This window comes from Etheostoma spectabile, unplaced genomic scaffold, assembly GCF_008692095.1.
Source record: "Etheostoma spectabile isolate EspeVRDwgs_2016 unplaced genomic scaffold, UIUC_Espe_1.0 scaffold00018647, whole genome shotgun sequence".
Lineage (NCBI taxonomy): Eukaryota > Metazoa > Chordata > Actinopteri > Perciformes > Percidae > Etheostoma > Etheostoma spectabile.
In genome coordinates, this window is record NW_022604376.1 from 29,918 (window position 1) to 57,629 (window position 27,712).

The 27,712-nt window shown below is 38.2% G+C and overlaps 1 protein-coding gene, 2 long non-coding RNA genes and 5 other non-coding genes across 8 annotated transcripts; 4 read left to right on the plus strand and 4 right to left on the minus strand.

The window, feature by feature from the left end:
- On the minus strand, window positions 1-6,549 carry LOC116681528 (uncharacterized). Its single transcript, XR_004330035.1, has 3 exons — window positions 6,491-6,549; window positions 991-1,156; window positions 1-367 (listed from the first exon to the last, which is right to left on the minus strand). It is a non-coding gene; the product is annotated as an uncharacterized LOC116681528 (long non-coding RNA).
- A 737-nt stretch (window positions 6,550-7,286) lies between these two features.
- LOC116681523 (putative nuclease HARBI1) lies at window positions 7,287-8,748 on the minus strand. The gene is made up of 3 exons (XM_032509637.1): window positions 8,689-8,748; window positions 7,970-8,312; window positions 7,287-7,918 (listed from the first exon to the last, which is right to left on the minus strand). The coding sequence occupies exons 1-3, from the start codon at window positions 8,746-8,748 to the stop codon at window positions 7,287-7,289; spliced, it is 1,035 nt and encodes a 344-aa protein (XP_032365528.1).
- Window positions 8,749-17,791: 9,043 nt separating this feature from the next.
- trnak-cuu (transfer RNA lysine (anticodon CUU)) lies at window positions 17,792-17,864 on the plus strand. Its single transcript has one exon. It is a non-coding gene; the product is annotated as a tRNA-Lys (tRNA).
- Window positions 17,865-21,519: 3,655 nt separating this feature from the next.
- On the plus strand, window positions 21,520-21,592 carry trnak-cuu (transfer RNA lysine (anticodon CUU)). Its single transcript has one exon. It is a non-coding gene; the product is annotated as a tRNA-Lys (tRNA).
- Window positions 21,593-22,480: 888 nt separating this feature from the next.
- On the minus strand, window positions 22,481-22,553 carry trnav-aac (transfer RNA valine (anticodon AAC)). Its single transcript has one exon. It is a non-coding gene; the product is annotated as a tRNA-Val (tRNA).
- A 241-nt stretch (window positions 22,554-22,794) lies between these two features.
- On the plus strand, window positions 22,795-22,866 carry trnad-guc (transfer RNA aspartic acid (anticodon GUC)). The gene has a single exon. It is a non-coding gene; the product is annotated as a tRNA-Asp (tRNA).
- Window positions 22,867-23,945: 1,079 nt separating this feature from the next.
- Window positions 23,946-27,629, plus strand: LOC116681525 (uncharacterized). Its single transcript, XR_004330032.1, has 3 exons — window positions 23,946-24,584; window positions 27,112-27,282; window positions 27,567-27,629. It is a non-coding gene; the product is annotated as an uncharacterized LOC116681525 (long non-coding RNA).
- Window positions 26,177-26,248, minus strand: trnaw-cca (transfer RNA tryptophan (anticodon CCA)). The gene has a single exon. It is a non-coding gene; the product is annotated as a tRNA-Trp (tRNA).
- Window positions 27,630-27,712: the final 83 nt, after the last annotated feature.

The following is a 27,712-nucleotide window of genomic DNA, read 5'->3' on the forward strand; positions in this document are numbered from 1 at the left end:
TTTTAACTGCTTGGCTCAATCATGCAGTAATCATTATATCAACAATTTATCAAACGTCAATGCACTTGAATGGGGCCAAACAGTACAGCCGCAAGAACTTAACTAAACACAAAAACTAGCAGTATTGGCCTTTTATCTGCAGATATTGTTAAATGATTATCAATAAATAATAACTGCAGCTAAACAAAACAATACAAAAGAAACTCAAACAAAGTCCCACTTGAAGTCATTGAGCTTCCTTATCAGGGTGCAGACATGCGGGTTCACTGTAGAAGGTTTCTTCTGGACCATCTTTCCAGTTTTTCTGCTGGGGGTTGGTCCACTGTGTGCCTTTGATCCTCTCTCAGGATTAATCCCCATGCAGATCCTAAATGACAATGGAACAACACAAAGGTTAATGAAGAAATGGTTCATTTTGGAGAAGATATACTCTTTTAGTGTTAAAGTCACTACAACTTAATTTGTATTTTTCTTATACAAGCAGTATTCAGCTACTAAACAAGAATAAAAACTGTATATGATTTATGCCATTGTAGAATTACACATTCCAAAGGAAATAAACAATACAGTTACCAATAATTTAGAAATGTCCAGAAATAATTTCTGGAAAAGATATTTTACAGCATAATACAACTAAGTTCAATTTATTCCTTCTGCATTTGTTGGTAACCTTTCATGAACATTAGAGCTGTTGTTACAGTATTATTTTAGAAAACTTTAATGAGGGAAATATTCTTTTATTTTGAAATGTCACAAAAAGTAATGATGCTTGACGGTGGGTAGTTATGGGGCTGCCGCTACAGCGTGACAAGTGACAATAGGCGGGGTTTTCGCGAAATTTCTTCAAACCCCTAAGTATTTTTATTTAAGTCAATGTATATGCTTGTAGCACATCAGAAGCTTTAGCTACTGAAATTCAAATCTTGGAGCACTTAATCAATAAAAAGTCAATCCCGGTGCATAATACAGTCTGTGTGGAAAATCTCCTACCTCTGAATGAACTCCAACGAGCATGCAGCCTGGTCCTGGTACTGCAGGTTAAAGTTGTAGTAAGTTGACAGTAGAACAGCAAACCCCAGCACAAAGGACCCCCCCTCACTGACAACCTGGCCCTCCACGCTCACAAACCACCGCTGATCAGTCAGCAAAGTTGGACCTAAAAGAAATAGGAATAGTTAATAGAGTTGGTAACAATATGATTTCACTGTACATAAATTCATTTGATCTGAATTTATTTACATAGGGTTGGGAAAAAAATTGCTTCAGTAATTTCATTACAACTTGTGTGTGACAAATACTGCATGTCAAAACCAAACAAAATAAGCTTAGATTCATACGTTTTTTTTTTTTAATCACGTATGGAAATGTCTTCATATTTATGGCTATGGTAGAATTATACATTGTTTTACAAATATAAAACTAAAAATTATTTTATTCTATGGCATTTTGGCTTTACCCAACTAATACAAAGCCTGATGACTTTCCGTCAGTGTATTTCCCCCGTAGCCCACGGTGTGTTAGGTCATAACAACCAACATATTTTTGTTAATGCTCTGTAGTATTGACTGTTATATAAAAAATATGATAATAATGAGCTCAAAAAGGTAATGCAAAGTAGACTGCTATTCAAACAACGTACCGAGTACTATTAGTCTCGGGCTTTCAGGCAGCGGGACAGTCTGGATCATGGCTGGAGTGGAAGACACCTGCAAAGAAAAAACATAACAAAAATGCAATAATTACCTTATAGTAACATTTTGATAGAAATTAAACATTTAAAATATAACATAGGGAAAGATATTGTGGGAGGAAAGGAGGATCATGTATGTACTTTATGTATGTATTTCTCTGCTTTAATAATTGTTCTAAAATCAAACTGACATTGTCAGATTTATACTTACATCAGCTTCGATGACGCGTACTTTCATTTGAGATAAAATTGATTCATATCCTGCTCCTACTGTCGTTCTTCCATCATCCATTGTATCTGCAAACGACTGTGGATACTGTCTCACTATGGCCTTTGCAATCAGCAGACATTGGGCTCTGCTTGGATTCACTTCAAACTTTCTCATGTCATCAACAAGTATTCGAATAAACTGTCGCCTGTCCCCCGGCAGAGGCCTCTTTCCATTCTGAATGGCTGTATGCAGGGCAAGTGGCATTGTGTCCCACTTAATTTCAAAAGTGTCAGGCCAGTTTCCTACTCTCAGGTGAGGTGGAGACATTGGAGGAGAGGACATGGGGCTACTTGATAATGAAGAGGTCTCCATCAATGGGCTGCATGCAGACATCTGCCTGCGAAGGTCACAGCTGTTCTCTGGCTCTGCAATGACAACATTTTTCAATTTTAAGATAGAATGTTGTAGAGTCAGAATGATACCCCTCACTCACAAATTTATAGATATTTGTAGTTTTGTATATAATTGCTGCATTAAGATCAATCATGTTACTATAAATTTTAGAAGCCACCTGTGAATGGGTAAAACTTGCTAAGTGTGTTGACAAAACACCATAATTTAATACCTGTACATATTTACTGAGACTTGCATTTCTGTAATATGTTAATAGAAATATGATACACATTTATTTATTTTCTCTAATCTTCTTTTGTCATTGTACAGTATCTACTTTTATCTTCTAAATTATATTATTGTCTTCTCTTCTTTTATCGTCACATTTTATTTATCTTCTCTTGTCTTAACTTCTATTAGTTTATTATCTATCGTCTTCTCTCATTAAGATAAATACAATTTTATAACTCATACAATATAGCTTGCAAATACACTCAAAAGGTTAGATTACCTTTGGGCTTCCAGGCTTCCAGCAGTTTTCTGCACTGAATTGGCCGGATGAACTCTTCCATGTCCTGCTCTCTCACATACTGCAAGTCTGCTCTGCTGTCCACTCCTTGCTGCATAAGCTTCTCAATCACATTTTGTAGTGACTCTGGAGCGATGCTGGGAAGAGTGCAGAGGATGGACTCTCTGATCAGAGCACTAGGGTCCAACATCCTATAGGGACGGGAAAGAGTGGTGAATTGCTATTACTGATAAACCCTGCATATCATACTCTGGCAGAGGATAGTAGTCCAGTAATTTGTCATGCTCAGTGCAAACATACTGTGCATCAGTTGTAAGGCAATGAACCCCTTGATCAACTAGACAAACAGATCTGCATTTTTCTGTGACAAAGAAGACCACAGAAGCATTTTGAGTTAGAATCAACTTAATCCTGCCAAAGACTAGTCCTTCATTGTCTTCCTCTAACACAACACACATGTTCTTTTTATAGCATGTACCCTTTACGGTAACTTCATGAGCAGCAACAGTGTTGCTTGGCAGAAAACTGAAATGAGCAACTGCCTTTTGTATCCTGTCGTTGTAGTCCGGTACAAAGAAATCTGTCCCTCCTGCTACAACTACACATTGTGGGAGGATATCCCCAGCACTATGGTATGCTTGCAGAAGCTGATGCCTTTCAGCAAGCATAGAAGGCAAGTTTTTGAAGTTGTGTAGTTTGCGAGCACACTGTTTAAAATAGGTATGCTTACTCTCAAATCGAAGCGTCCAGAGGCGTATGAGAGGCCCAAAACAGATGGTAAGATCTGGGTAATGTGATACATAATGGTGCTTTGGCTTCAATGGACTATCTGGAAAAGCTTCTTTTCGGCTTAGTAAATACTCACCTGTCAGAACTTTCAAATATGCTATCTGACCAGTGGTTATCTTTGGAGCACAGATCAGTTCAACAATGTGTCTGAGTTGCAGCACCAGTTGCCAAATATTGTTGTTCATCGGATTGAAAATCTTGTCCCCAATCAAGACTGGCAGAAGTCTAAGAAGACACCAATTCTGCACTGCATGTCCACTTAGTTTCTCACTTCCAGGATTGACATCACTCGGTTATTGTTGGCGTCACTGCCAAGGTAACGGAAGTGATTAATGCGGCGGTTTAGTTCAATGTAAGTAAATTGCTTCTGCTCTGTAATGAGGTGTCTGATGTACAAGGCCAGATCGTATGATACAACACCTTCAAAAAGATCATGGCCTATGCAAGGAGGTAGCCCAGGTTTGCATACATGAAAGAAAGATAGTTCATTAAATTTTGAATCAAATTTAATGCCGGCAGATGAATCTGAGTTTGTTGCAACATTTTGCTGCACATGGCCATTGTACGATTCAACTGTCCTGGCTGAGGCCTTTGCCAAGGGGCAAGTAAGAAATGTCTTACGATCAATATCACAGAATCTGCAGAAGTAAATACTCCTGCTAAAATTTTCATTGAAACCACCGATATTGTGTGATCCCAGGTTATCACCAGCAATGGCACACAGTGTGCCTTTGTGCACTTTTCCATCAGACAAGGTCACACCATTTTCCTCTAAATCTTTTAGATCTATTACAAGTGAGCTAAATACTTTGTCTTGGCCAAAGTACTTAAAATCCTGCTCTCTACATAATAAAACCAGCTGCATTTGATCCATACTTGATCGGTGGTGGGGTGCAATATTGGCCAGTGTAAAGTAAACAGCAAGAATCTTATGCTTCTTTTTACCTGAGCCTAGTGGATTTGCAACCTCAAAGGCATCCTGATATAGTATGAGGCCCAAGGAGTTGGCATCAGATTGAAATAATGCATGCTGTGTCACATTGGTGCCATCCCACACATCCTCCAAGGTATCTGTGGGCTGAGCTAAGGAGCACACCTGCTCCTTATGTGAATACACTTGTTGCCTGACTGATTCACACTGAAAAAGTGACTTGAGTGTCTCTTTCACAGGCACATACTGGGCAAAGCTTTCTTTTCCTGACTCATTCTGACCCAGACAGAGAGGAACTGGTTCAACATATCTGAACTGATTTTTGAAAACAGTTTTTCTTCTTTTATCAGTTTTCAATGTACCAGAGTTGCATGCCCGGAATAGATCTTCTGATTTAAGGATATCTAAAATGTTGTTAATATCCCCCTTTGGGATTCCCTGGGCAACCAACTTCTCTGCAAGCTTATGGAATACATTAGATTGACTGATATCATGTATGCCCTGGAAATCCTCAATAATGGACTGTATGACTGACGATGGTAATAGCAGCTTTGCCTGCAGTTTAAGATAAAACAATGCCAAACTGTTCAAGAAAACCGACTCATCTACGTGTTCAGGAAAAACCTCTGAATTCTCCCCCTCTGTTTCACCGTTATCACTGCCAGCCAATGTAACTGCCTGCCTGCCCGTGACTTCTGTCTGTTCACTCACGCCTGCGACCTGCTCACTGACACGCTCTGCCTGAATTTCTGCTCCTCTTTCTGACGTCGGATGGCTTGCAACACATCCTACTGCACTTTTTTTGTGCATCCTTGACAAATGTGATGAAAATGTAGACACCACAGAGAATACTTTATCACAGTTTGTATGTGGACAAGAAACTGACCTGCCCTCTTTAATATGGCTCTTTAAATGAGAGTGGAAATTTGAAATATTGTCACACTTGACGGTGCAAAAATCCACATGACAAGACATTATTTCATGGCCAACAAAAAGACTTGTAGCGTTAACGTTACCAGTTAGCCTCTTATTTTTATCTGGGTGATCTCTATATACATGAGTTTTGAAAACCGTTATGTTTCTGAATGTACGCTTACAATTAGGTATGGCACATTGAAAGGATAAGTTAGGGACATTACTGTGAATTTTCATATGCCTAACAAATGCAAATTTGTGTCACAGTCATGACCACAGATTTGACAAAAGAACATTTTGAAATGTTCATCTGCTTAAAAAAGAAAAGAAAAAAAAAGTCTGTTACCTATAGTTTTAGATGGAAAAGGAGCAAAAATTAAGCCGCGTTTACAATTTCAAATGCTCCTTAGCAAAAAAAGTCCGCCAAGTGTATTTGAAAATTAAACATAGGAGCCACAAAATTGACAATAAAACCGTTTGAAAATGGATAGATAACACGTCAATATAATATCTTCGTTTGTACAAAAAACTCCGTTTTCTAAAGTTATAGTTTTAGAAGCAAATATGACTAAACAATGTTCATTAGCAAAACAAAAAAGTCCGCCTAAAATCTTTGGAAAAAAATTTAAATATGAAGCCACAAAACTGACCATGAAACCGTTTGAAAATAGATTAAAAATGAATAAAATCGTCAATAGTATAACATTCTCTTCTTTTGCACAAAAAGTCTGTTATCTAGCGAGTTAAAGTTATGGTTTTATAAGAAAACCCGAGCAAGTTAGGGGAGATGCAGCACTGCGTTAAGGAGTTTTCTAAATGCGTGTACAGTGTAACGTCTATCTATAGGGAAGCTAACGTTAATGCTGTTAGTGACCTGTCACACGTTAGCTAGCTAACATTACCCTACTCTACTAGCTAGCTAGCTTAACGTTAACGTTACTGGGTGATCGGCTGCCATATCTGACAAAAGATTCATCGATAAAACTGTTCTTAACAAAGCATGCAGGCAAACAAAAATAGTTTCAAACTTACATAAATGTTGAAAAATCCGCTGACTGGCGTCCTCTTGGTGCAGTTACTGTCCGTTTCCACGCGCTTTCCTCAGAGACTGATATGCATCAAGCCTGTCGTCGTCTCACCCCCCCTCACCACACACACACACACACTCTGCCGTGAAAAATGTTCTGTTATGTGCTAAATATTTTCTCACTAATTATTAGCTACTAATCTATTGTCTTAATAAAACACATTTGCTGCCCTGAAAGCTAATTTGGAAAGAGTAGCAACAGCAAAATGCGCTGCATGTCTTCAAATAGACTGGTAAGAAAAAGAAAGATTTCAAAGTGTAATCCCCGCTTTTTCTTTAGTTTCCCGAGATGCACTGCGATTAACAGTAAATCTGTAATCTGCAACATTCTGCAGAAATGCGGTGTAATATTATTATTTTCTCCCAGAATGCAATGCCACTTACAGTATGATACTGTATACCATTAAAACAGTAAAATACTGTGAGATTTTAGCTGTAAATTTACATCAAAGGTTTACAGTGTATCTGATCTGTCTTTTATTACTGTTGCTAATAACTAATCTGTTATGGTGTATTACAGTTGGTAGGCAGCTGAATAGTATTGATGTCAGCCATGGTACACAACCTACTTCCTCATTGCTCACACGGGGAAATGTGTATATACAGTACAGCAAATCTTTTATATCATTACATTTAAATGAAAACACATGCATTTGGATTGCTTAAATGTTTTTTTAAACAGATTATAATACACAAATGAACACGAACAGCAGAACAACAATATAATTACAATAATCACATTTAGGCATAATTATGGTCAGGCACCAGGCACATCATGGCCATCCTCTGCCTGTCCTCTGCTCCACAGATGGCCCCTTGAGGAGCTGGTTGAGGATGGTCCTCTGCGTCTCCCTCCACATCAGCTTCTGGCTCCAGCAGGTCCCCATTGGTCAGGCAGATGTTGTGCAGGACTGTGCAGCAGGCAATGACCTCCGGTACATAGAGGACATCCACCTCCAGCGCCTTCAAAAATATGGACCTCCATCTGGTCTTCAGGATGGCAAATGCCCTCTCCACAACACACCTCGCTCTAGACAGGTGACTGTTGAAGCGGACCTGGAGGTTTTTGTGGACAGGCTGCCTAAAGGGCGTCATGAGGGCGATGGGTTGCCTGAGGCAGGGGTAGCTACCATCCCCGATGAGGCAGAAACCAGGAGGAGGGTACCTGTGCTGGTAGTACAGGGGGCTGTTCTTTAAAACCCTCGCATCATGAGCTGACCCAGGGAAACCAATAAAAACATCAATGAACTTTGCTGTGTGGTCACACACAGCCTGAAACTGAACAGAATGAAAAATCTTCCTGTTCAAGTAACAGGCTGCGTCCTCTGCCGGGGGGGTCACACGGACGTGGCAGCCGTCGATGCTGCCCACAACCCTGTGGAAGGCTGCCGACCCGGCCAGCCGCGCAAATCCTGCTCCAATACGAGGAAAGTCCTCCTCTGTCGGAAGACGGACAACCTGGGGGAGGAGAGAGAGGACCTTCCTGCTGGTCTTGTGGACAGCGCGATGCACAGTGGTCCGTGGCATGGCAAAGGCCCTGGATACCACGCGGTAGGATGTACCGCTGGCCAGCCAAAAGAGGAAGACCAGGGCCTCAATGACGGGTCCCCAGCCATGGTCAGACCCCGTGCCGAGGATGGCCATAAGGGCGTGGAAGGATCCCCGAGAGAGCCTGAAGTCCACCCTCATGTTGCTCTCCCCGTCAAAATACAGCGCCAGCAATGGCACCGTGTGGTTGACCTGGCAGTACTGCCGGGGGTCTGGAGCCTGGAGAAGTAACGCAGGACCGTCTTTTAAAATAAAACTGGACTGAATGTGTTAAATGTTATCTGTTTTTACTCTTGTATTGTCACTGTAATTAATAGATTAATAGTTAAGTCATTTATCAAGTCACTAGTTCCAGCTTCGAAAATGTGAAATCCACACAAGGGAAATATCTGTACTACAGCAGCTTAAAGCAAATACATCAGTATAACAAGTTATTATTATAATAATGATGGTAATAAAACATTTATTCTTTAAGTTAACACGTCAGTTGGACATAATTTTAAGTACTCCACTTTTGCTGAAATAACTCATAATGGCTAGTTTTTGGTGTTTTTTTATAAATTATTTAAGAGCAAAAGTATGAATATCAACATACCTGTATATTTTCCGTTAAAAGCAGGCGGATGATACGACGGCGGCGTCGCAATCCTCTCATTCTCGCAAAAAACAGAGGGCAGATACAAGCAACAATAACCACAATCACATTCATCTTGATGAACAAAGCAGAAGTGTATTTTTCGCGGGGGACAATAGGTGGCAGGAATGCTCTCTTTCTGGGTGCAATTCGCAATTTCACAGAAGAAGAAGGAGGAGGAATGAGCTGTTGTGATCGTCATTTCCGGTAAGTACATCAAGAAGTGCGCGACACTCTCAGTAAAATTTTACGCACTATCCAAGTAAGTACGTAGTGTACGAAGTGCACTTCCGTTAGTGCACTAAGGGAAGTGCGCGATTTGGAACACACTATATGTGTAATGCTTTTGCTCTTTACCAGAGGTGGGTAGTAACGAGTTACATTTACTCCGTTACATTTACTTGAGTAAGTTTTAGAAAAAAATGTACTTCCAGGAGTAGTTTTAAATCACTATACTTTTACTTGTACTTGAGTAGATTTGTGAGGAAGAAGGGCTACAATGAGCTCGTTACTTTTCTTTTTACCTCTTTGGTATTCTACGCGTCATTGTTTTTACCCCCGCGTACGCCTCATTTTAATGTTTTATTTTGACAGAGACTTCTGCTAAAGGCTCTACCACGTGACTGTGTTTCACCAATCAAACGTAGTTGTGCAGTTTCGTCATGTTTCGTCATACTCAATCTCATCGGCGGGACTTTGGCTGTCTATAGGCGCCGGGACAGGTTAGCTTCAGTACGGTTGGAGCAAAATTAAAATGTCAGAGTCAACCGTCGGCAATGCAGACACAGAAGAGGAGGAACACCCCTGGCCTCATATAGAAAGTATGTTTACCGTAGTGAAATTGAAAAACAGCAGCAACATTATGCGGTGTCTTCTCTGTCTACCACGACAAACGGAAATTTAACGAAACATGTAAATGTAAATGTGCTGTATTTATATAGCGCTTTTCCAGTCTTAACAACTGCTCAAAGCGCTCTTACATCTACAGGAAACATTCACCATTCACACACATTCATACACTGTGGCCGGGGCTGCCGTACAAGGTGCCACCTGCTCATCAGATAAACACTCACACACATTCACACTCCGATGCGCCCCACATGTAGCTGTGAGTTTCTTAAATTCGTTTTTTTGCTGTGGATAGGCGAATGTTTGTCTTTTAGGTTACTTTTTTTTTTTTGCTTATATATAGCTATTTACCTATATCCATCCATCCAAATTTGATGTAATAGCTAAGTCTCTTTTAATATTAGAAGTGCCGGGATTCCATAACTACTAGCTAAAATTGCCGTGAGCGGTCATTTTGACCGCCACATTTCAAACTCTAATCTCTCAAGATAAATACCTAATTGTAATATTAATGCAGGTATTGTATAACGACAAGTTTTGAAAAACGAAATAACACCAAAATGTACAATTTAACGAGTTTAATGATACACTTAAGTAGCCCACGCGTTTCAATAATTCATATCATGGCTTAGTAAAACGTAATTATTTTATAGGCTGCATTCATATCGGAAAATATTATATGGAAATTCATTCAACATAAGTTCATAACAGGCAAATCACACCAAAAAGTATCTTATTCTTATTTGTCCTGCTCGGACCATGCTCCACTGCCCTTTTTTCCTCCATTAACTCCGCTCTCAGCTCCTCTGCATTGCTGCATGTACATCTTTCGGACAATTTCACTGCTGGTGAACTCCTTGGAGAGGATGTGTGCAATGATTCAAGCCAGTTCGAGGATGTATAAAATTATATGAACACGTAGGCAGCCACCGGCCATCTAGCTCCGTGTACCGCGTCTATCACAGAGCGAGCCCCCGGCGCTGCCTTCTGATTCAGAACAGAGTCCATTCACGGCATATTTATTGTGGTAGCCAGCGTTACCGACTCTGGCTTTGCCTTTGGCCCATTGCTGATGCCCACAGTTGTTACCATAGACAGTTAAAGTTACTTGTTACTCGAGACCGCTTATGACGTTTCTCCGACAGAGACGCTGATAGTTACTAAGCAACCAATATGCAAAAGCTCGAAATAATAAAAACAATACAATACTGTGGAAATCTGAGCAGTCAGTATGATTATGTATGGCCAAAATAGGTAAAAGCTATTTTATTTCACTTGCCTATTGTGTAATGTCATGTGTATAAAACCATTTTAAATGAAAATATAGACTCTTTTAGAAAAAGTCAGGTACCAGCAGGATTGTATTTTTGTATTTTTTTTCTCCCTGTAACCTCAGATATTTTTTTTATCCACAGAGGATTCATCCCAACAAACTGTCTGAGTACACAAACTTACTGGAGAACCACAGAAAATGCAAGTCCTCCTCTTCCAGTGATACTCCTGTGAAAAATGCAAAAATCACAGCCTTTTCTGCCCCAGGGCGGGTAACACAAGCAAAGCTTGACAAGCTGGTACTAAACTTTGTATGTGAGGCCAACCAACCATTTTCTGTGGTTGAGACACCATCCTTCAAGACTTTGATTAAAACCTTGCAACCTCATACAGTAATGATGACAAGGAAAACGTTATGCACAAGAATACAAGAAGCTGCAAAACACAAGAAGAGCATAATCATCAAAAAGCTGAGTGCTGTGAACTCTGTTGCTACCACAACAGACTGCTGGCTTGCCAGACAACGTAGCTACTTAGGTGTCACCTGTCACTGGATAGACAACACCGCACTCCGCTGCATTGGCTTGTAGACCTGTCAAAGGCTCGCATACGTTTGATGTCCTTGCTGCTGCATTAGAGGAAATACATTCTGAGTACCACATAAGGGAAAAAGTAACCAGGACAACAACAGACAGTGGCTCAAACTTCCTGAAGGCCTTTCGATTATATGGTGAGGAGAAAGAGGAGGAAGCCACCAATGTACAAGAGGAGAGTGACTCCACCCTTGATGATGCAACAGAAGATCAGAGTGAGTCAGAGGTTGAGTATCAAGATGTGTCTGCTATTCTGGATGACAACACAGGCCTTGAGTACCAACTTCCAAGGCATCAAAAGTGTGCATGCCATCTACTCAATCTCATATCCACAGTTGATGCCACTGCAGGAGAAGCTACAAACGAAACCTACAAGAGGCTGTCTCGGTCTGCTTTTGCAAAATGTCATGCTCTTTGGAATAAAACCAGCAGGTCCACCATGGCCCATGAAGCAGTGGAACGTGAATGCAAGCTGCAGTTTCTCCGACCCAATCAGACACGCTGGAGCTCCCTGTTCCTTGCTGTAGAAAGGATTGTGCGCATTCATCGAGAGCAAGGAGAACAAGCAATTCGCAATGTCTGGACAGCATTAAAGATAAAGATGTAAGTTGACAAAATTTATATTTTCTTTTTAAAGAATAATACAAATAATATACCTGGCTGATTAATGGGTTGTCTCAAGTTTTCTTTGGATACTGATTTATTTTGTTTTTATTTATTTGTGTATTTAACATGTACAATGCATAATAGACATTGGAACAGAAGTAGCTATAAGTTATCTTTTATTGTTACATCTTTTATAGGTTCAATCCAGTTGAAATGGGGTTTCTAGTCGGGTATGCTGCTGTGATGAAGCCTGTTGCCATGGCCCTTAATATCCTCCAAGGGGAATCCTCTGTGCATATGGGCCTCCTGCTGCCAACACTTTACCAGTTGTCGGACATGCTGAAGAGGTTGGAGTCAACTTGCAAAATGTGTACACCTCTTGTTAACGCCCTCCAGCAAGGGATCCAGAAACGGTTTGGAGACGTCATGAAAGAACCTGAGCTGCGGCAGCAATACTCCTACCAAGATTCAGAACATCCTGGACCACAAAGGAGAACATCTTAAAAGCTGGTAGATATACTTGTTTATCACTTGAAATGTGAACCAGTAGACATTGACCTATATAAATCTGTAAAATGTTACTGTCATTTAAGATTATATCTTGTCGGTAACAAACCACAGGGTGGCAATAAGCTCAGTTAGCTTTTAAAGTCAAACACCATCAGCTTGACAGCCTATACAGTAGAAGGATATGAATAATGTGCAGACCTACATTTAAAAAATAAATAATTATCTTGTCACAGGCCTTGACTACATCAGAAGTCACCTTGACGCCGACTTGGATGATGTCACCAGTACAAACAGCAGCCTCTCTGATGAAGACGACTTCTTTGCATCCATGGAGTTAGGAAAATCACAAGTAGGAAAGCTGGAGAGGTACCTTTCATGTCTGTCCCCTGCAGGTATGGATCTACTCCACACCTTTCCTCACATCAAGAAGCTATCACTCAAAGTCAACACAGGTCTCCCTGCATCTGCAGCGTAAGAGACTTTTCAGTCATGCAGGACTCCTGTTCACTGCTTAACGATCACAGCTTCACAGCAAAAACCTTGAGAGCCAACTACTGTTGAAGCTTAATAATCACATAACTGTGATTTGTTTTGGTGAAATTGTACACACACACACACACACACACACACACACACAGTCACTCTTCGGTGTCTGGCAGTGCTAGTGTTAAATATGCCGTTTCAAGCATGCTGATAAAAACTGAGGGTGCTCCTCATCTTTAAATCTCTTAAAATGATTGTAAACTTTTGTTGAGAAGAGTTTAAGATCAAATGCTACAACAAAGCCACAGAGGAGATTGGGTGCTGTAATTATTGATAGAAAAAGTTGTTGTTGTTTTTGTTTTGTTTTTAAAGTTGCGCCACTCACACCGAAAGCCTGCTTGACAGTTTGAGAGTTTATGGGCTGCCTTGTTCTAGTTCTGCGTACAGAGACTGGTAAAAAAGTATAAAGGTTTGGACATTTGTGTTACTTCTGCTTATTTATTTCTTATTTCTTATTATTTTATTGATTTTATTTATAAGAACTTGAATTTACCTTATTTTTAAATTAAGCTTTTGTAATTCATTTATTTTATTTTATTGATTGGATGAACTTTAATTTTTCCATAAAGACTATTATTTTGTGTTTTTGTCTGATTGATGCTTTTGTTACAAAATAAATCAGACGTTAATCAACACTTACTCACTACTTGAGTAGTTTTTTGCCGAGCACTTTTTTACTCTTACTCAAGTAATTATTTGAATGACTACTTTTACTTTTACTTGAGTCATATTATTCGGAAGTAACAGTACTTTTACTTGAGTAAAATTTTTGGCTACTCTATCCACATCTGCTCTTTGCCTCAAAATATAATGAATTGAACACACATGATTAATATAATGCACTACGTGAATATAATGTTTATGAGCACACATGATATGAATACATTTTATTCCAACACAGGATGTCAGCTAACTCCTTACCCCCAGACTGATAAGGATGCTTGTGTACAAAATCCAGCAAGCATTAACTGACATGTGCCAGGCCTAGTGACACTCATTAGTTTTTTCAAGACAAGCCCGGGCCCTGTGTGTACAATTCTTCCTCAATTTATGTTGTGAATAGAAAAAGAACGGCGAATAAGCACTTAACTGCCAACTTAACAAATTTAGCATCCATTCCTTGTCAGCTACAGCCTGTCCCAAAAAATTAAAACACACTAACACTATCTTTACTAAACATCAGGTCTTTGGCATGAAAATCATTTTTAATCAATGATTTTATTATTGATCACAATCTACATTTTATGTTTTTAACTGAAACCTGGTTAGACCATAATAACAATGCTGCTGTTCTCATCAAGTCAGCTCCCCATAACTTCAGTTATATGAGCGAGAATAGAGCGAATAGAAAAGGAGGTGGAGTCGCCATTTTGTTTAACGTCTCATTCCACTGTACGGAAATATGCTATGGAAATTTTGCTTCTTTTGAATATGTGGCTCTTTAGTTAAGGTCTTCCCCACGAGCAATGTTTCTAAATATCTACAGACCACCTAAATATTGTGCAACCTTCATTGATGATGTCACTGAACTGCTGTCTATAATCTGCATTAACTTTGATTGTGTAATCATTGTGTGGGATTTTAACATTCATGTTGACACCCCCCAGGACAGAGGGACCAAAGAACTGTGTTGTGTTTTCGACAACTATGGACTGAATCAGCATGTGACGGAGCCCACGCACAATAAGGGGCACACTCTTGACTTGACTGTCTCCAAGTTTCTGAATGCTTCCGAGGTTGTGGTGACTAACAATGCTTTTCTTCAGCGGCACTATCTCTGTGCCCAAAAGTGTCCAAACAATGATAATCAGAAAAAAGTATATCACTGACAACACCAGTGAAACATTTATTCAGCTTTTCTCCTCTCTGGGCTCTCTGGGCTCTCAGTCACTGAGCTCGTAGATCATTTCAACTGTAAAATTAAAAATGTTATTGATGCCATTGCTTCCATTAAGGTCAAAGTTGTCTCTGGTAAGAAAATATCTCCATGGAGAAATGTCCTACTGTTGAGAACAGAAAAAAGAGAGTGTAGTAAAGCTGAACGAAGGTGGCGAAAAGAGATCTCCTGGTCAATTATAACACCTATAAAGAGAGACTTTGTATTTATAATTTGGAATTGAGGAATGCAAGAAGGTCCTTCTTCTCTGACATTATCTATTGAAACAATAATATTTCGCGTGCTTTGTTTGCCACTGTCGATAGGATAACAAACACTCCAGTACCAGTAGCATCTGAACTTTTACCTACCAAGGCCTGCAATGAGTTTAATTCCTTCTTCAAAGACAGAATTCAGATTGGACAAACAGTAAGTGCCTCCATATCAAGTACAGGATATGTGTTGTCACTGTGTTCAAGCAAAACTAGTTCCAATATGACAGAATTTCATACAACCGACAAAGAGAAATCTTGGTGTAGTCATGGACTCTGACCTGAATTTTAACAGCCAGCCAACTTAACATTCTAGAATAGCAGCTTACATTTCTAAAATGGCATCTTACCATTCTAGAATTACAATGTAATCTTTTAGATTTGTAAGTAACATTTTAGGACCACAACTTATAAAATTTGTAAAATGTCAAACTATTGTTCTTGAATTGCAACTTAACATTCTAGAATGGCAGCTTAACATTCTAGAACTGGTCTGGTGACAATGCCTGTTGTTCCAGAACTGAGACTTAACATTCCAGAACTGCAGCTTAACATTCTAGAACTTAGAGCTAACATTCAAGAATGGCACCTTAACATTCTAGAACTTACATCCAACATTCTAGAACTGCAGCTTAACATTCTAGAACTTAGAGCTAACATTCAAGAATGGCACCTTAACATTCTAGAACTTCAGCCTAACATTCTAGAATTGCCAAGTGACATTCTAGAACTTTCGAGCCCCACGTTGGGCGGTTGTGTTTTAGAGAGTGGGAATCCGTGAGTTCTGCATAGTATCAGGTGGCTGTATTGGGGAAGATCAGCTGTCGATTGCAAAATTAGCACTTCCATCCCAGTGTAAAAATACCTGTTATTTACCAGACTAAAATGTGCCTGCATTCTACGATCATGGCATGTGCTGACATCCTGTTCCTCAGATCATACGAAAGTCTGGTGACAATGCCTGTTGTTGTTCCAGAACTGAGACTTAACATTCCAGAACTGAAAGTTAACTTTCTAGAACCTAACATTCTAGATCGACCGCTTAACATTCTAGAAATTAAAACTAACATTCGAGAACTACAAAATAACATTGTAGAACTGTAAGTAACATTTTAGTACTATAACTCTTAAAATTCTAAAACTACAACCTATTGTTCCAGAACTGCAGCTTAACATTCTTGAACTTAAACCTAATATTCTACAACTGCATATTAACTTTGTAGGACTGAAACCTAACATCCTACAACAACAAAATATCATTGCAGAACTATAAGTAACATTTTAGGACCATAACTCTTAAAATTCTAAAACTACATCCTATTGTTCTATAACTGCAACTTAACATTTCAGAACTGCAGTTTAACATTCTAGAATTGCCACTTTATATTATAAAACTGCAGCTTACCATTCTAGAACTAAAATGTAACTTTTTAGAACTGTAAGTAACAGTTTAGGACCACAACTTATAAAATGTTTAAAACTTCAACCTATTGTTCTTGAATTGCAATTTAACATTCTAGAATGGCAGCTTAACATTCTAGAACTGCAACTTACCATTCTAGAACTACAATGTAACCTTTTAGAACTGTAAGCAACATTTTAGGACCGCAACTTAAAAGAATTCTAAAACTTCAACCTATTGTTCTGGAATTGGAACTTAATATTCTAGAATGGCAGCTTAACTTTCTAAAACTTAAACCTAACATTCTAGAAATACAGCTTAACATTCGAGAACTTTGTCCTAACATTCTAGATTGGCAGTTTAATATTCTAGGACTTTGACCTAACATTCTAGATCGACAGCTTAATATTCTAGAACTTTGACCTAAGAATCTAGATTGATAGCTTAACATTCTTGAACTTCAACTTAATATTCTAGAACTGCATATTAACATTCTCAAACTCAAACCTAACATTCCACAACCACAACATGACATTGTAGAACTGTTAACAACATTTTGGCACCATAATTCTTAAAATTCTTGAAACTACATCCTATTGTTCTAGAACTGCAACTTAACATTTCAGAACTGCAGTTTAACATTCTAGAATTGCAACTTAACATTCTATAAGTGCAGCTTCCCATTCTAGAACTACAATGTAACCTTTTAGAAGTGTAATGAATTAACATTCTTGAACTTCAACCTAACATTCTAGAACTGCATACTGACATTCGAGAACTTAAACCTAACATTATAAAAGTTCTAAAACTTCAACCTATTGTTCTTGAATTGTAACTTGTCATTTTAGAATGGAAGCTTAACTTTCTAGAACTGCAGCCTAACATTCTAGAACTTACATCCAACATTCTAGAACTGCAGCTTAACATTCTAAAACTTAGAGCTAACATTCAAGAATGGCACCTTAACATTCTAGAACTTCAGCCTAACATTCTAGAATTGCCAAGTGACATTCTAGAACTTTAACCTAACTTTCTGGAACTGCAGCTTAACATTCTAGAACTGCCAAGTAATATTCTGGAACTGTTACATTTCAGAAATTTTAAGTAACATTTTAGAACCGCAACTCAAATCTTAAGAAGTGCCTGGCTAGCTCAGTCGGTAGAGCATGAGACTCTTAATCTCAGGGTCATGGGTTCGAGCCCCACGTTGGGCGGTTGTGTTTTAGAGAGTGGGAATCCGTGAGTTCTGCATAGTATCAGGTGTCTGTATTGGGGAAGATCAGCTGTTGATTGCAAAATTAGCACTTCCATCCCAGTGTAAAAATACCTGTTATTTACCAGACTAAAATGTGCCTGCATTCTACGATCATGGCATGTGCTGACATCCTGTTCCTCAGATCATACTAAAGTCTGGTGACAATGCCTGTTGTTGTTCCAGAACTGAGACTTAACATTCCAGAACTGAAAGTTAACTTTCTAGAACCTAACATTCTAGATCGACCGCTTAACATTCTAGAAATTAAACCTAACAATCGAGAACTACAAAATAACATTGTAGAACTGTAAGTAACATTTTAGTACTATAACTCTTAAAATTCTAAAACTACAACCTATTGTTCCAGAACTGCAGCTTAACATTCTTGAACTTAAACCTAATATTCTACAACTGCATATTAACTTTGTAGGACTGAAACCTAACATCCTACAACAACAAAATATCATTGCAGAACTATAAGTAACATTTTAGGACCATAACTCTTAAAATTCTAAAACTACATCCTATTGTTCTATAACTGCAACTTAACATTTCAGAACTGCAGTTTAACATTCTAGAATTGCCACTTTACATTATAAAACTGCAGCTTACCATTCTAGAACTAAAATGTAACTTTTTAGAACTGTAAGTAACAGTTTAGGACCACAACTTATAAAATGTTTAAAACTTCAACCTATTGTTCTTGAATTGCAATTTAACATTCTAGAATGGCAGCTTAACATTCTAGAACTGCAACTTACCATTCTAGAACTACAATGTAACCTTTTAGAACTGTAAGCAACATTTTAGGACCGCAACTTAAAAGAATTCTAAAACTTCAACCTATTGTTCTGGAATTGGAACTTAACATTCTAGAATGGCAGCTTAACTTTCTAAAACTTAAACCTAACATTCTAGAAATACAGCTTAACATTCGAGAACTTTGTCCTAACATTCTAGATTGGCAGTTTAATATTCTAGGACTTTGACCTAACATTCTAGATCGACAGCTTAATATTCTAGAACTTTGACCTAAGAATCTAGATTGATAGCTTAACATTCTTGAACTTCAACCTAATATTCTAGAACTGCATATTAACATTCTCAAACTCAAACCTAACATTCCACAACCACAACATGACATTGTAGAACTGTTAACAACATTTTGGCACCATAATTCTTAAAATTCTTGAAACTACATCCTATTGTTCTAGAACTGCAACTTAACATTTCAGAACTGCAGTTTAACATTCTAGAATTGCAACTTAACATTCTATAAGTGCAGCTTCCCATTCTAGAACTACAATGTAACCTTTTAGAAGTGTAATGAATTAACATTCTTGAACTTCAACCTAACATTCTAGAACTGCATACTGACATTCGAGAACTTAAACCTAACATTATAAAAGTTCTAAAACTTCAACCTATTGTTCTTGAATTGTAACTTATCATTTTAGAATGGAAGCTTAACTTTCTAGAACTGCAGCCTAACATTCTAGAACTTACATCCAACATTCTAGAACTGCAGCTTAACATTCTAGAACTTAGAGCTAACATTCAAGAATGGCACCTTAACATTCTAGAACTTCAGCCTAACATTCTAGAATTGCCAAGTGACATTCTAGAACTTTAACCTAACTTTCTGGAACTGCAGCTTAACATTCTAGAACTGCCAAGTAATATTCTGGAACTGTTACATTTCAGAAATTTTAAGTAACATTTTAGAACCGCAACTTAAATCTTAAGAAGTGCCTGGCTAGCTCAGTCGGTAGAGCATGAGACTCTTAATCTCAGGGTGGTGGGTTCGAGCCCCACGTTGGGTGGTTGTGTTTTAGAGAGTGGGAATCCGTGAGTTCTGCATAGTATCAGGTGGCTGTATTGGGGAAGATCAGCTGTCGATTGCAAAATTAGCACTTCCATCCCAGTGTAAAAATACCTGTTATTTACCAGACTAAAATGTGCCTGCATTCTACGATCATGGCATGTGCTGACATCCTGTTCCTCAGATCATACGAAAGTCTGGTGACAATGCCTGTTGTTGTTCCAGAACTGAGACTTAACATTCCAGAACTGAAAGTTAACTTTCTAGAACCTAACATTCTAGATCAACCGCTTAACATTCTAGAAATTAAAACTAACATTCGAGAACTACAAAATAACATTGTAGAACTGTAAGTAACATTTTAGTACTATAACTCTTAAAATTCTAAAACTACAACCTATTGTTCCAGAACTGCAGCTTAACATTCTTGAACTTAAACCTAATATTCTACAACTGCATATTAACTTTGTAGGACTGAAACCTAACATCCTACAACAACAAAATATCATTGCAGAACTATAAGTAACATTTTAGGACCATAACTCTTAAAATTCTAAAACTACATCCTATTGTTCTATAACTGCAACTTAACATTTCAGAACTGCAGTTTAACATTCTAGAATTGCCACTTTACATTATAAAACTGCAGCTTACCATTCTAGAACTAAAATGTAACTTTTTAGAACTGTAAGTAACAGTTTAGGACCACAACTTATAAAATGTTTAAAACTTCAACCTATTGTTCTTGAATTGCAATTTAACATTCTAGAATGGCAGCTTAACATTCTAGAACTGCAACTTACCATTCTAGAACTACAATGTAACCTTTTAGAACTGTAAGCAACATTTTAGGACCGCAACTTAAAAGAATTCTAAAACTTCAACCTATTGTTCTGGAATTGGAACTTAACATTCTAGAATGGCAGCTTAACTTTCTAAAACTTAAACCTAACATTCTAGAAATACAGCTTAACATTCGAGAACTTTGTCCTAACATTCTAGATTGGCAGTTTAATATTCTAGGACTTTGACCTAACATTCTAGATCGACAGCTTAATATTCTAGAACTATGACCTAAGAATCTAGATTGATAGCTTAACATTCTTGAACTTCAACCTAATATTCTAGAACTGCATATTAACATTCTCAAACTCAAACCTAACATTCCACAACCACAACATGACATTGTAGAACTGTTAACAACATTTTGGCACCATAATTCTTAAAATTTTTGAAACTACATCCTATTGTTCTAGAACTGCAACTTAACATTTCAGAACTGCAGTTTAACATTCTAGAATTGCAACTTAACATTCTATAAGTGCAGCTTCCCATTCTAGAACTACAATGTAACCTTTTAGAAGTGTAATGAATTAACATTCTTGAACTTCAACCTAACATTCTAGAATTGCATACTGACATTCGAGAACTTAAACCTAACATTATAAAAGTTCTAAAACTTCAACCTATTGTTCTTGAATTGTAACTTATCATTTTAGAATGGAAGCTTAACTTTCTAGAACTGCAGCCTAACATTCTAGAACTTACATCCAACATTCTAGAACTGCAGCTTAACATTCTAGAACTTAGAGCTAACATTCAAGAATGGCACCTTAACATTCTAGAACTTCAGCCTAACATTCTAGAATTGCCAAGTGACATTCTAGAACTTTAACCTAACTTTCTGGAACTGCAGCTTAACATTCTAGAACTGCCAAGTAATATTCTGGAACTGTTACATTTCAGAAATTTTAAGTAACATTTTAGAACCGCAACTTAAATCTTAAGAAGTGCCTGGCTAGCTCAGTCGGTAGAGCATGAGACTCTTAATCTCAGGGTCGTGGGTTCGAGCCCCATGTTGGGCGGTTGTGTTTTAGAGAGTGGGAATCCGTGAGTTCTGCATAGTATCAGGTGTCTGTATTGGGGAAGATCAGCTGTCGATTGCAAAATTAGCACTTCCATCCCAGTGTAAAAATACCTGTTATTTACCAGACTAAAATGTGCCTGCATTCTACGATCATGGCATGTGCTGACATCCTGTTCCTCAGATCATACTAAAGTCTGGTGACAATGCCTGTTGTTGTTCCAGAACTGAGACTTAACATTCCAGAACTGAAAGATATCTTTCTAGAACCTAACATTCTAGATCGACCGCTTAACATTCTAGAAATTAAACCTAACATTCGAGAACTACAAAATAACATTGTAGAACTGTAAGTGCATATACACATCAACTTTCTTTTTGATTTATCATCACAATTCATTATGACATCAACTTTCTTTTTAATAAATGCATAAACACATCAACTTTCTTTTTCATTAAGATAAGATGGTGCTTGAACATGAAGAGCTTTGTAGGTGAGAAGAAAGATTTTAAATTCTATTCTGGATTTTACAGGAAGTTAATGCAGAGAAGCAAAACCCGGAGAGATGTGATCTCTTTTCCTGGTTCCTATCAGAACACGTGCTGCAGCATTCTGGATCAGCTGACGAATCTTTATGGACTCTTTTAAGCAGCCTGATAATAAAGAATTGGAGTAATCCAGCTTAGAAGTAACAAATGCATGGACTAGTTTTTCTGCATCAATTTTAGACCGGATATTCCTGAATCTCTGAATGTGATGACTACTGCACTGGGGAAACTTCGGTAGGCCTGGCCACGATTTCACGTCAGGGAGATTTTTCCGTGAAGGTTATGGAGAGTTTAACTTCGCAGAGTTTGACTGTGCGAAGTCAATAAAAACAAAGAAATGTGTTTCCGCCCTGTTACGAACTGGGGACCTTTCGCGTGTTAGGCAAACGTGATAACCATTACACTACGGAAACTGACGAAATGCATTTATTTTGCATATTTGTGGGAAAATGCACATTTTTTATTTTACTGCAAATGTTCAAAATGCTACAAAATAGAGATTTTAAACTAGATTCAGTCACAGATGCTTTGTCATGTATTTTAATGACAGCAAATATGTAGTAAACCTAAATATTTCTACATGCATTGACTGCGGTCTGAATGTTGGAATAGCGCCACCTATTTCTTGATGTGCCAAATATTAAACTTGTGCATTCCTCGTTAGTATAATGGACAGTATCTCCGCCTGTCAAGCGGAAGATTGGGGTTCGATTCCCCGACGGGGAGACTTTTCTACCAGCTAACCAATGCTACAAGGCCTCGAGGAAGTCCCGGCGAACGCGTAAGACTTCTCGGGAAAGTGGGCCTTGGCTCCAGCTGTGTTCAGCATGGGAGGAGAACTCCTGGCTCTAAATGGGAATATTGTCAAGCGATGGAAAAAGCATATCTACTGGACATGAACAGCACCTCACAAGGCGCAGCAGAAGGTGGGAGAGTGTCAAGTCTGGGCACTTTGTAATTCCTTTTCTGCTCTTTCCAGATTATTTTGTTCTTTTGGCTTCATCAAACAGTGATCTACAGCGCCCACTGGGGCAGATTGAAGTCCAGTGTCAAGCATTCGGAATCAAAGTCAGCCCCTCCAAATCTCAAAGCTCAGGATTTCTCCCATCGGGTTGGGAGTCAATTGCTGTCCCAAGTGAAGACGTTCTTGTATCTCAAAAGCTTATTTCAAACAGTGAAACTTGTTCCAACACAAAAACTACTGAAACTTTGGATGGTCGCCTCCGCCTCTCACGCAGAAGACTGGGGATTTACTTCCCGATGGGGAGATCTATCTACCAGCTGCTAATTATTTTCCAAGGCTACATCGACACTAGTATCATCTGCCAGAGTAGTTTGGATACGAGGCCTAACCATAGCAAAAGATATGAACTTTTTTAAGAATGTATTATAGTGGATATACTCCCAGAAAGACAAAGGTTTTACAAAAGTATTGAGAATGATCCTGCTATCAAAGCTATTAATAATCAAATATAATATTTACCAATTTACATGTGAAAATATGTCTGCTCTATACACGTTAAATTAATTTACACATTTATAGTGTGATGTGTATATTCTCATACTTTTTTACAATGTATTTTGTTTTCATCCCTCAAAAATAAATAAAAATAAAATGAGAAAAGTCTTATAGACTGGAATTGTCTACGGTGTATGACATCACAGCATTCTATAATACATCAAAAGAACTACTGACCAATCAGCTGTGAGTTCATGATGACGTCATGAGTGAGGTCACAAAACATCCATAGAGAACCTTATATGTACAAGCCGTGTTGAGTCTTTAAGTTCAGGGTTCTGCTCCGGGCAGCTGGAGGCCAGAAGCTTCGGCAGAGACTAGGCGCTGCGAAAGCAGCTTGTCTTTGGAGGCCTCGCTTCCAGAAGACTAGGACCAGATGCTGCAAAAGCAGTTGGTCTTTGAGGCCTCCTCACCTGAAGCCTCTGAGCTCCAGCCAGCCAGAGCAGGGGGCCCAACTGGCTCCGCCAAGGAACAGAGCTACCAGCTCTGGGGTCAGGGGTCAGGGACCAGGGTAAGTGGTTTAGAAAGGTATTAGGGATCATGAATCTCCAAAAGAAAACACTGATTCCAAACAGCTCTACTGTAGTCCAGCCTATACTCTGCTCCTGATTGGCTTGTAATCCTTACCTAGGTACTGCGCATTTGCAACTCTCAACAAAGATGGAAGAGAAGTGTGATTCCTCACTCTGTAACTAAAACAGAGGAGTGTTTTATGTATTTCACATGATTGATGTGCCTTTGATGCTGAAATCCTTGGTGGGGGAGGACACCTAATTACCACATATTGAGCTACTGCCACCCATCAGCTTTTGACCCTCACATGTTTTGAATTGATGTGTTTCGGGTGTTATATGTGATTCAGGTGTTTGATGTGTTTCAGGTGATTGATGTGTTTGATGTGTTTCAGGTGTTTGATGTGTTTCAGGTGTTTGATGTGTTTCAGGTGATTGATGTGTTTGATGTGTTTCAGGTGTTTGATGTGTTTCAGGTGTTGAATGTGTTTGATGGGTTTCAGGTGTCTGTAGTGATTCAGGTGTTTCAGGTGTTAAATGTGTTTGATGTGTTTCAGGAATTAGGTATTAGATGTATTTGTAAATTGGTGCATAAAAGTCTAATTTAATACAGGAAATGAAACCGTCGATGTTCAAATTATTGCTACCACCACATATTGAGCTACTGCCACCCATCAACATTTGACCCTGACGTGATTTGAACACACAACCTTCTGATCGGGAGTCAGACGCACTACCTTTGCGCCACAAGGTCTGCTGACTGATGCATGTACAGATCAAACCTGGTTTTGAATTCAAAAAGGCACAGAAATCTCCCTTTTTATAATATATGACTTTCAAGTGATGACTTTTGTTTTTCAAAACCTGAACCCTATTTCCTAACTTTTTTGTGTCTAAGTGACTGATTTAAGTTTTAGGCCTCGCTTCCAGTACGCAGGGACCGTGCGACGCAAAAGCAGTTGGTCTTTGAGGCCTACTTACCTGAAGCTGGTGATTAATGTGTTTCAGGTGTTAATGTATTTTATGTCTTTGATGTGTTTCAGGTGTTTGTTGTGTTTCAGGTGTTTGATGTGGTTGATGTGTGTCAGTTGTTTAACGTGTTTCAGGTGTTTGATGTGTTTGATGTATTTCAGGTCTTTGATTTTTTTTGTGTTTTTTGATGTGTTTCAGGTGTTTGATGTGTTTCAGGTGCTTGATATGTTTCATGTGTTTGATGTGTTTCAGGTGTTCAATTTGTTTCAGGTGTTTGAGTTGTTTGATGTGTTTCAGGTATATGATGTGTTTAAGGTGTTTGATTTGTTTCAGGTGTTTCATGTGTTTGATATCTTTCAGGTGTTTCAGGTGTTTGATGTTTTTTTATGTGTTTGATGTCTTTGATGTGTTTGATGTGTTTCTGGTGTTTGATGTATTTGATGTGTTTTATGTTTTTGATGTGTTTGTGCTTCCGGTGTTCTATGTGTTTCAGGTGTTTGATGTGTTTGTGTTTCTGTTATTTGATGTGTTTCAGGTCTTTGATGTGTTTAATGTCTTTTATGTGTTTCAGGTGTTGATGTCTTTGATGTGTTTTATGTGTTTCAGGTTTTTGATGTTTTTTATATGTTTCAGGTGCTTCATGTCTTTTATGTGTTTGATGTGTTTCAGGTGTTTGATTTGTTTGATTAGTTTCAGGCGTTTGACGTGTTTTATCTGTTTGATGTGTTTCATGTGTTCAATTTGTTTCAGGTGTTTGATGTTTTTTAGGTGTTTAATGTCTTTGATGTGTTTGACATGTTTCAGGTGTTTGATCTGTTTGTGCTTCCAGTGTTGGATGTGTTTCAGGTGTTTGATGTCTTTGATGTGTTTCAGATGTTTGATGTCTTTAATGTGTTTCAGGTATTATATGTATATGTAAATTGGTGCATAAAAGCCTATGTTAATACAGGAAATGAAGCCATTGATTCTCAAATCCTTGCTGAGGGAGTACCCCCAACTACCACATACTGAGCTACTGCCACCCATCAACATTTGACCCTGACGTGATTTGAACACGCAACCTTCTGATCTGGAGTCAGACGCGCTACCATTGCGCCACAAGGTCTGCTGTCTAATGCTTATACAGATCAAATTTCTTTTTGATTAATGCATATACATATTAACTTTTTTTCTGATTAATGCCTACAGATTAACTTTCTTTTTGGTTAATGCATATACATGTGTGCATTTCTCCGTGGATTAAGCGTTTTGTTACTTTCACAGTATTCATATTGCAAATCAACCGGGTTTTGAATAAAAAAAGACACAGAAACCTCCCTTTTTACAATATATGACTTTCAAGTGATGACTTTTGTTTTTCAAAACTTGAACCCTATTTCCTTACTTTTTTGCGTCTAAGTGACTGATTTAAGTTTTAGGGTTCTTCTCCGGGTAGCTGGAGGCCAGCGGCTTTGGCAGAGACCAGGCGCTGCGAAAGCAGTTTGTCTTTGGAGGACTTGCTTCCAGAAGACAAGGAACAGATGCTGCGAAAGCAGTTGGTCTTTGAGGCCTCCTTACCTGAAGCTGGTGATTAATGTGTTTCAGGTGTTAATGTCTTTTATGTCTTTGATGTGTTTCAGGTGTTTCAGGTGTTTGATGTGTTTCAGGTGTTTGATGTGGTTGATGTGTGTCAGTTATTTAACGTGTTTCAGGTGTTTGATGTGTTTAATGTACATTTTGTTTTTTTTGTTTTTTCCCATCTTGTATATACTTAAATATTTGTTCTTACATTCTTATATTTTATTCTTATATTTTGTTATTATAATTATTATTATTTCATGTATATTGTATGTTTGTATATTTTGTGTGCTGCTGTAACACTGTAATTTCCCATTTTTTGGGATCAATAAATATCTATCTATCTATCTATCTATCTATCTATCTATCTATTTCAGGTCTTTGATTTTTTTTGTTTGAGATGTGTTTCAGGTGTTTGATGTGTTTCAGGTGTTTGATGTGTTTCAGATGTTTGATGTGTTTCAGGTGCTTGATATGTTTCATGTGTTCGATTTGTTTCAGGGATTTGATCTGTTTCAAGTGTTTGATGTGTTTCAGGTGTTCAATTTGTTTCAGGTGTTTGAGTTGTTTGATGTGTTTGATGTGTTTCAGGTATTTGATGTGTTTAAGGTGTTTGATTTTTTTCAGGTGTTTCATGTGTTTGATATCTTTCAGGTGTTTGATGTGTTTTAGGTTTTTGATGGGTTTCAGGTGTTTGATGTGTTTGATGTGTTTTATGTTTTTTATGTGTTTGTGCTTCCGGTGTTCTATGTGTTTAAGGTGTTTGATGTGTTTCTGTTATTTGATGTGTTTCAGGTCTTTGATGTGTTTAATGTCTTTTATGTGTTTCAGGTGTTGATGTCTTTGATGTGTTTTATGTGTTTCAGGTTTTTGATGTTTTTTATATTTTTCAGGTGCTTGATGTCTTTGATGTGTTTGATGTGTTTTAGGTGTTTGATTTGTTTCAGGTGTTTGATGTGTTTCAAGTGTTTGATATGTTTCAGATGTTTGATGTCTTTCAGGCGTTTGACGT

Coding starts and splice junctions, on each gene's coding strand:
- LOC116681523 (XM_032509637.1), bottom strand. CDS start 8,748: ATGAGAGGATTGCGACGCCGCCGTCGTATCATCCGCCTGCTTTTAACG. Junction 8,313..8,688: donor TTTTAACGGAAAATATACAG/GTATGTTGATAT, acceptor TTACTTCTCCAG/GCTCCAGACCCCCGGCAGTA. Junction 7,919..7,969: donor GACAGAGGAGGACTTTCCTC/GTATTGGAGCAG, acceptor CCTTCCACAGGG/TTGTGGGCAGCATCGACGGC.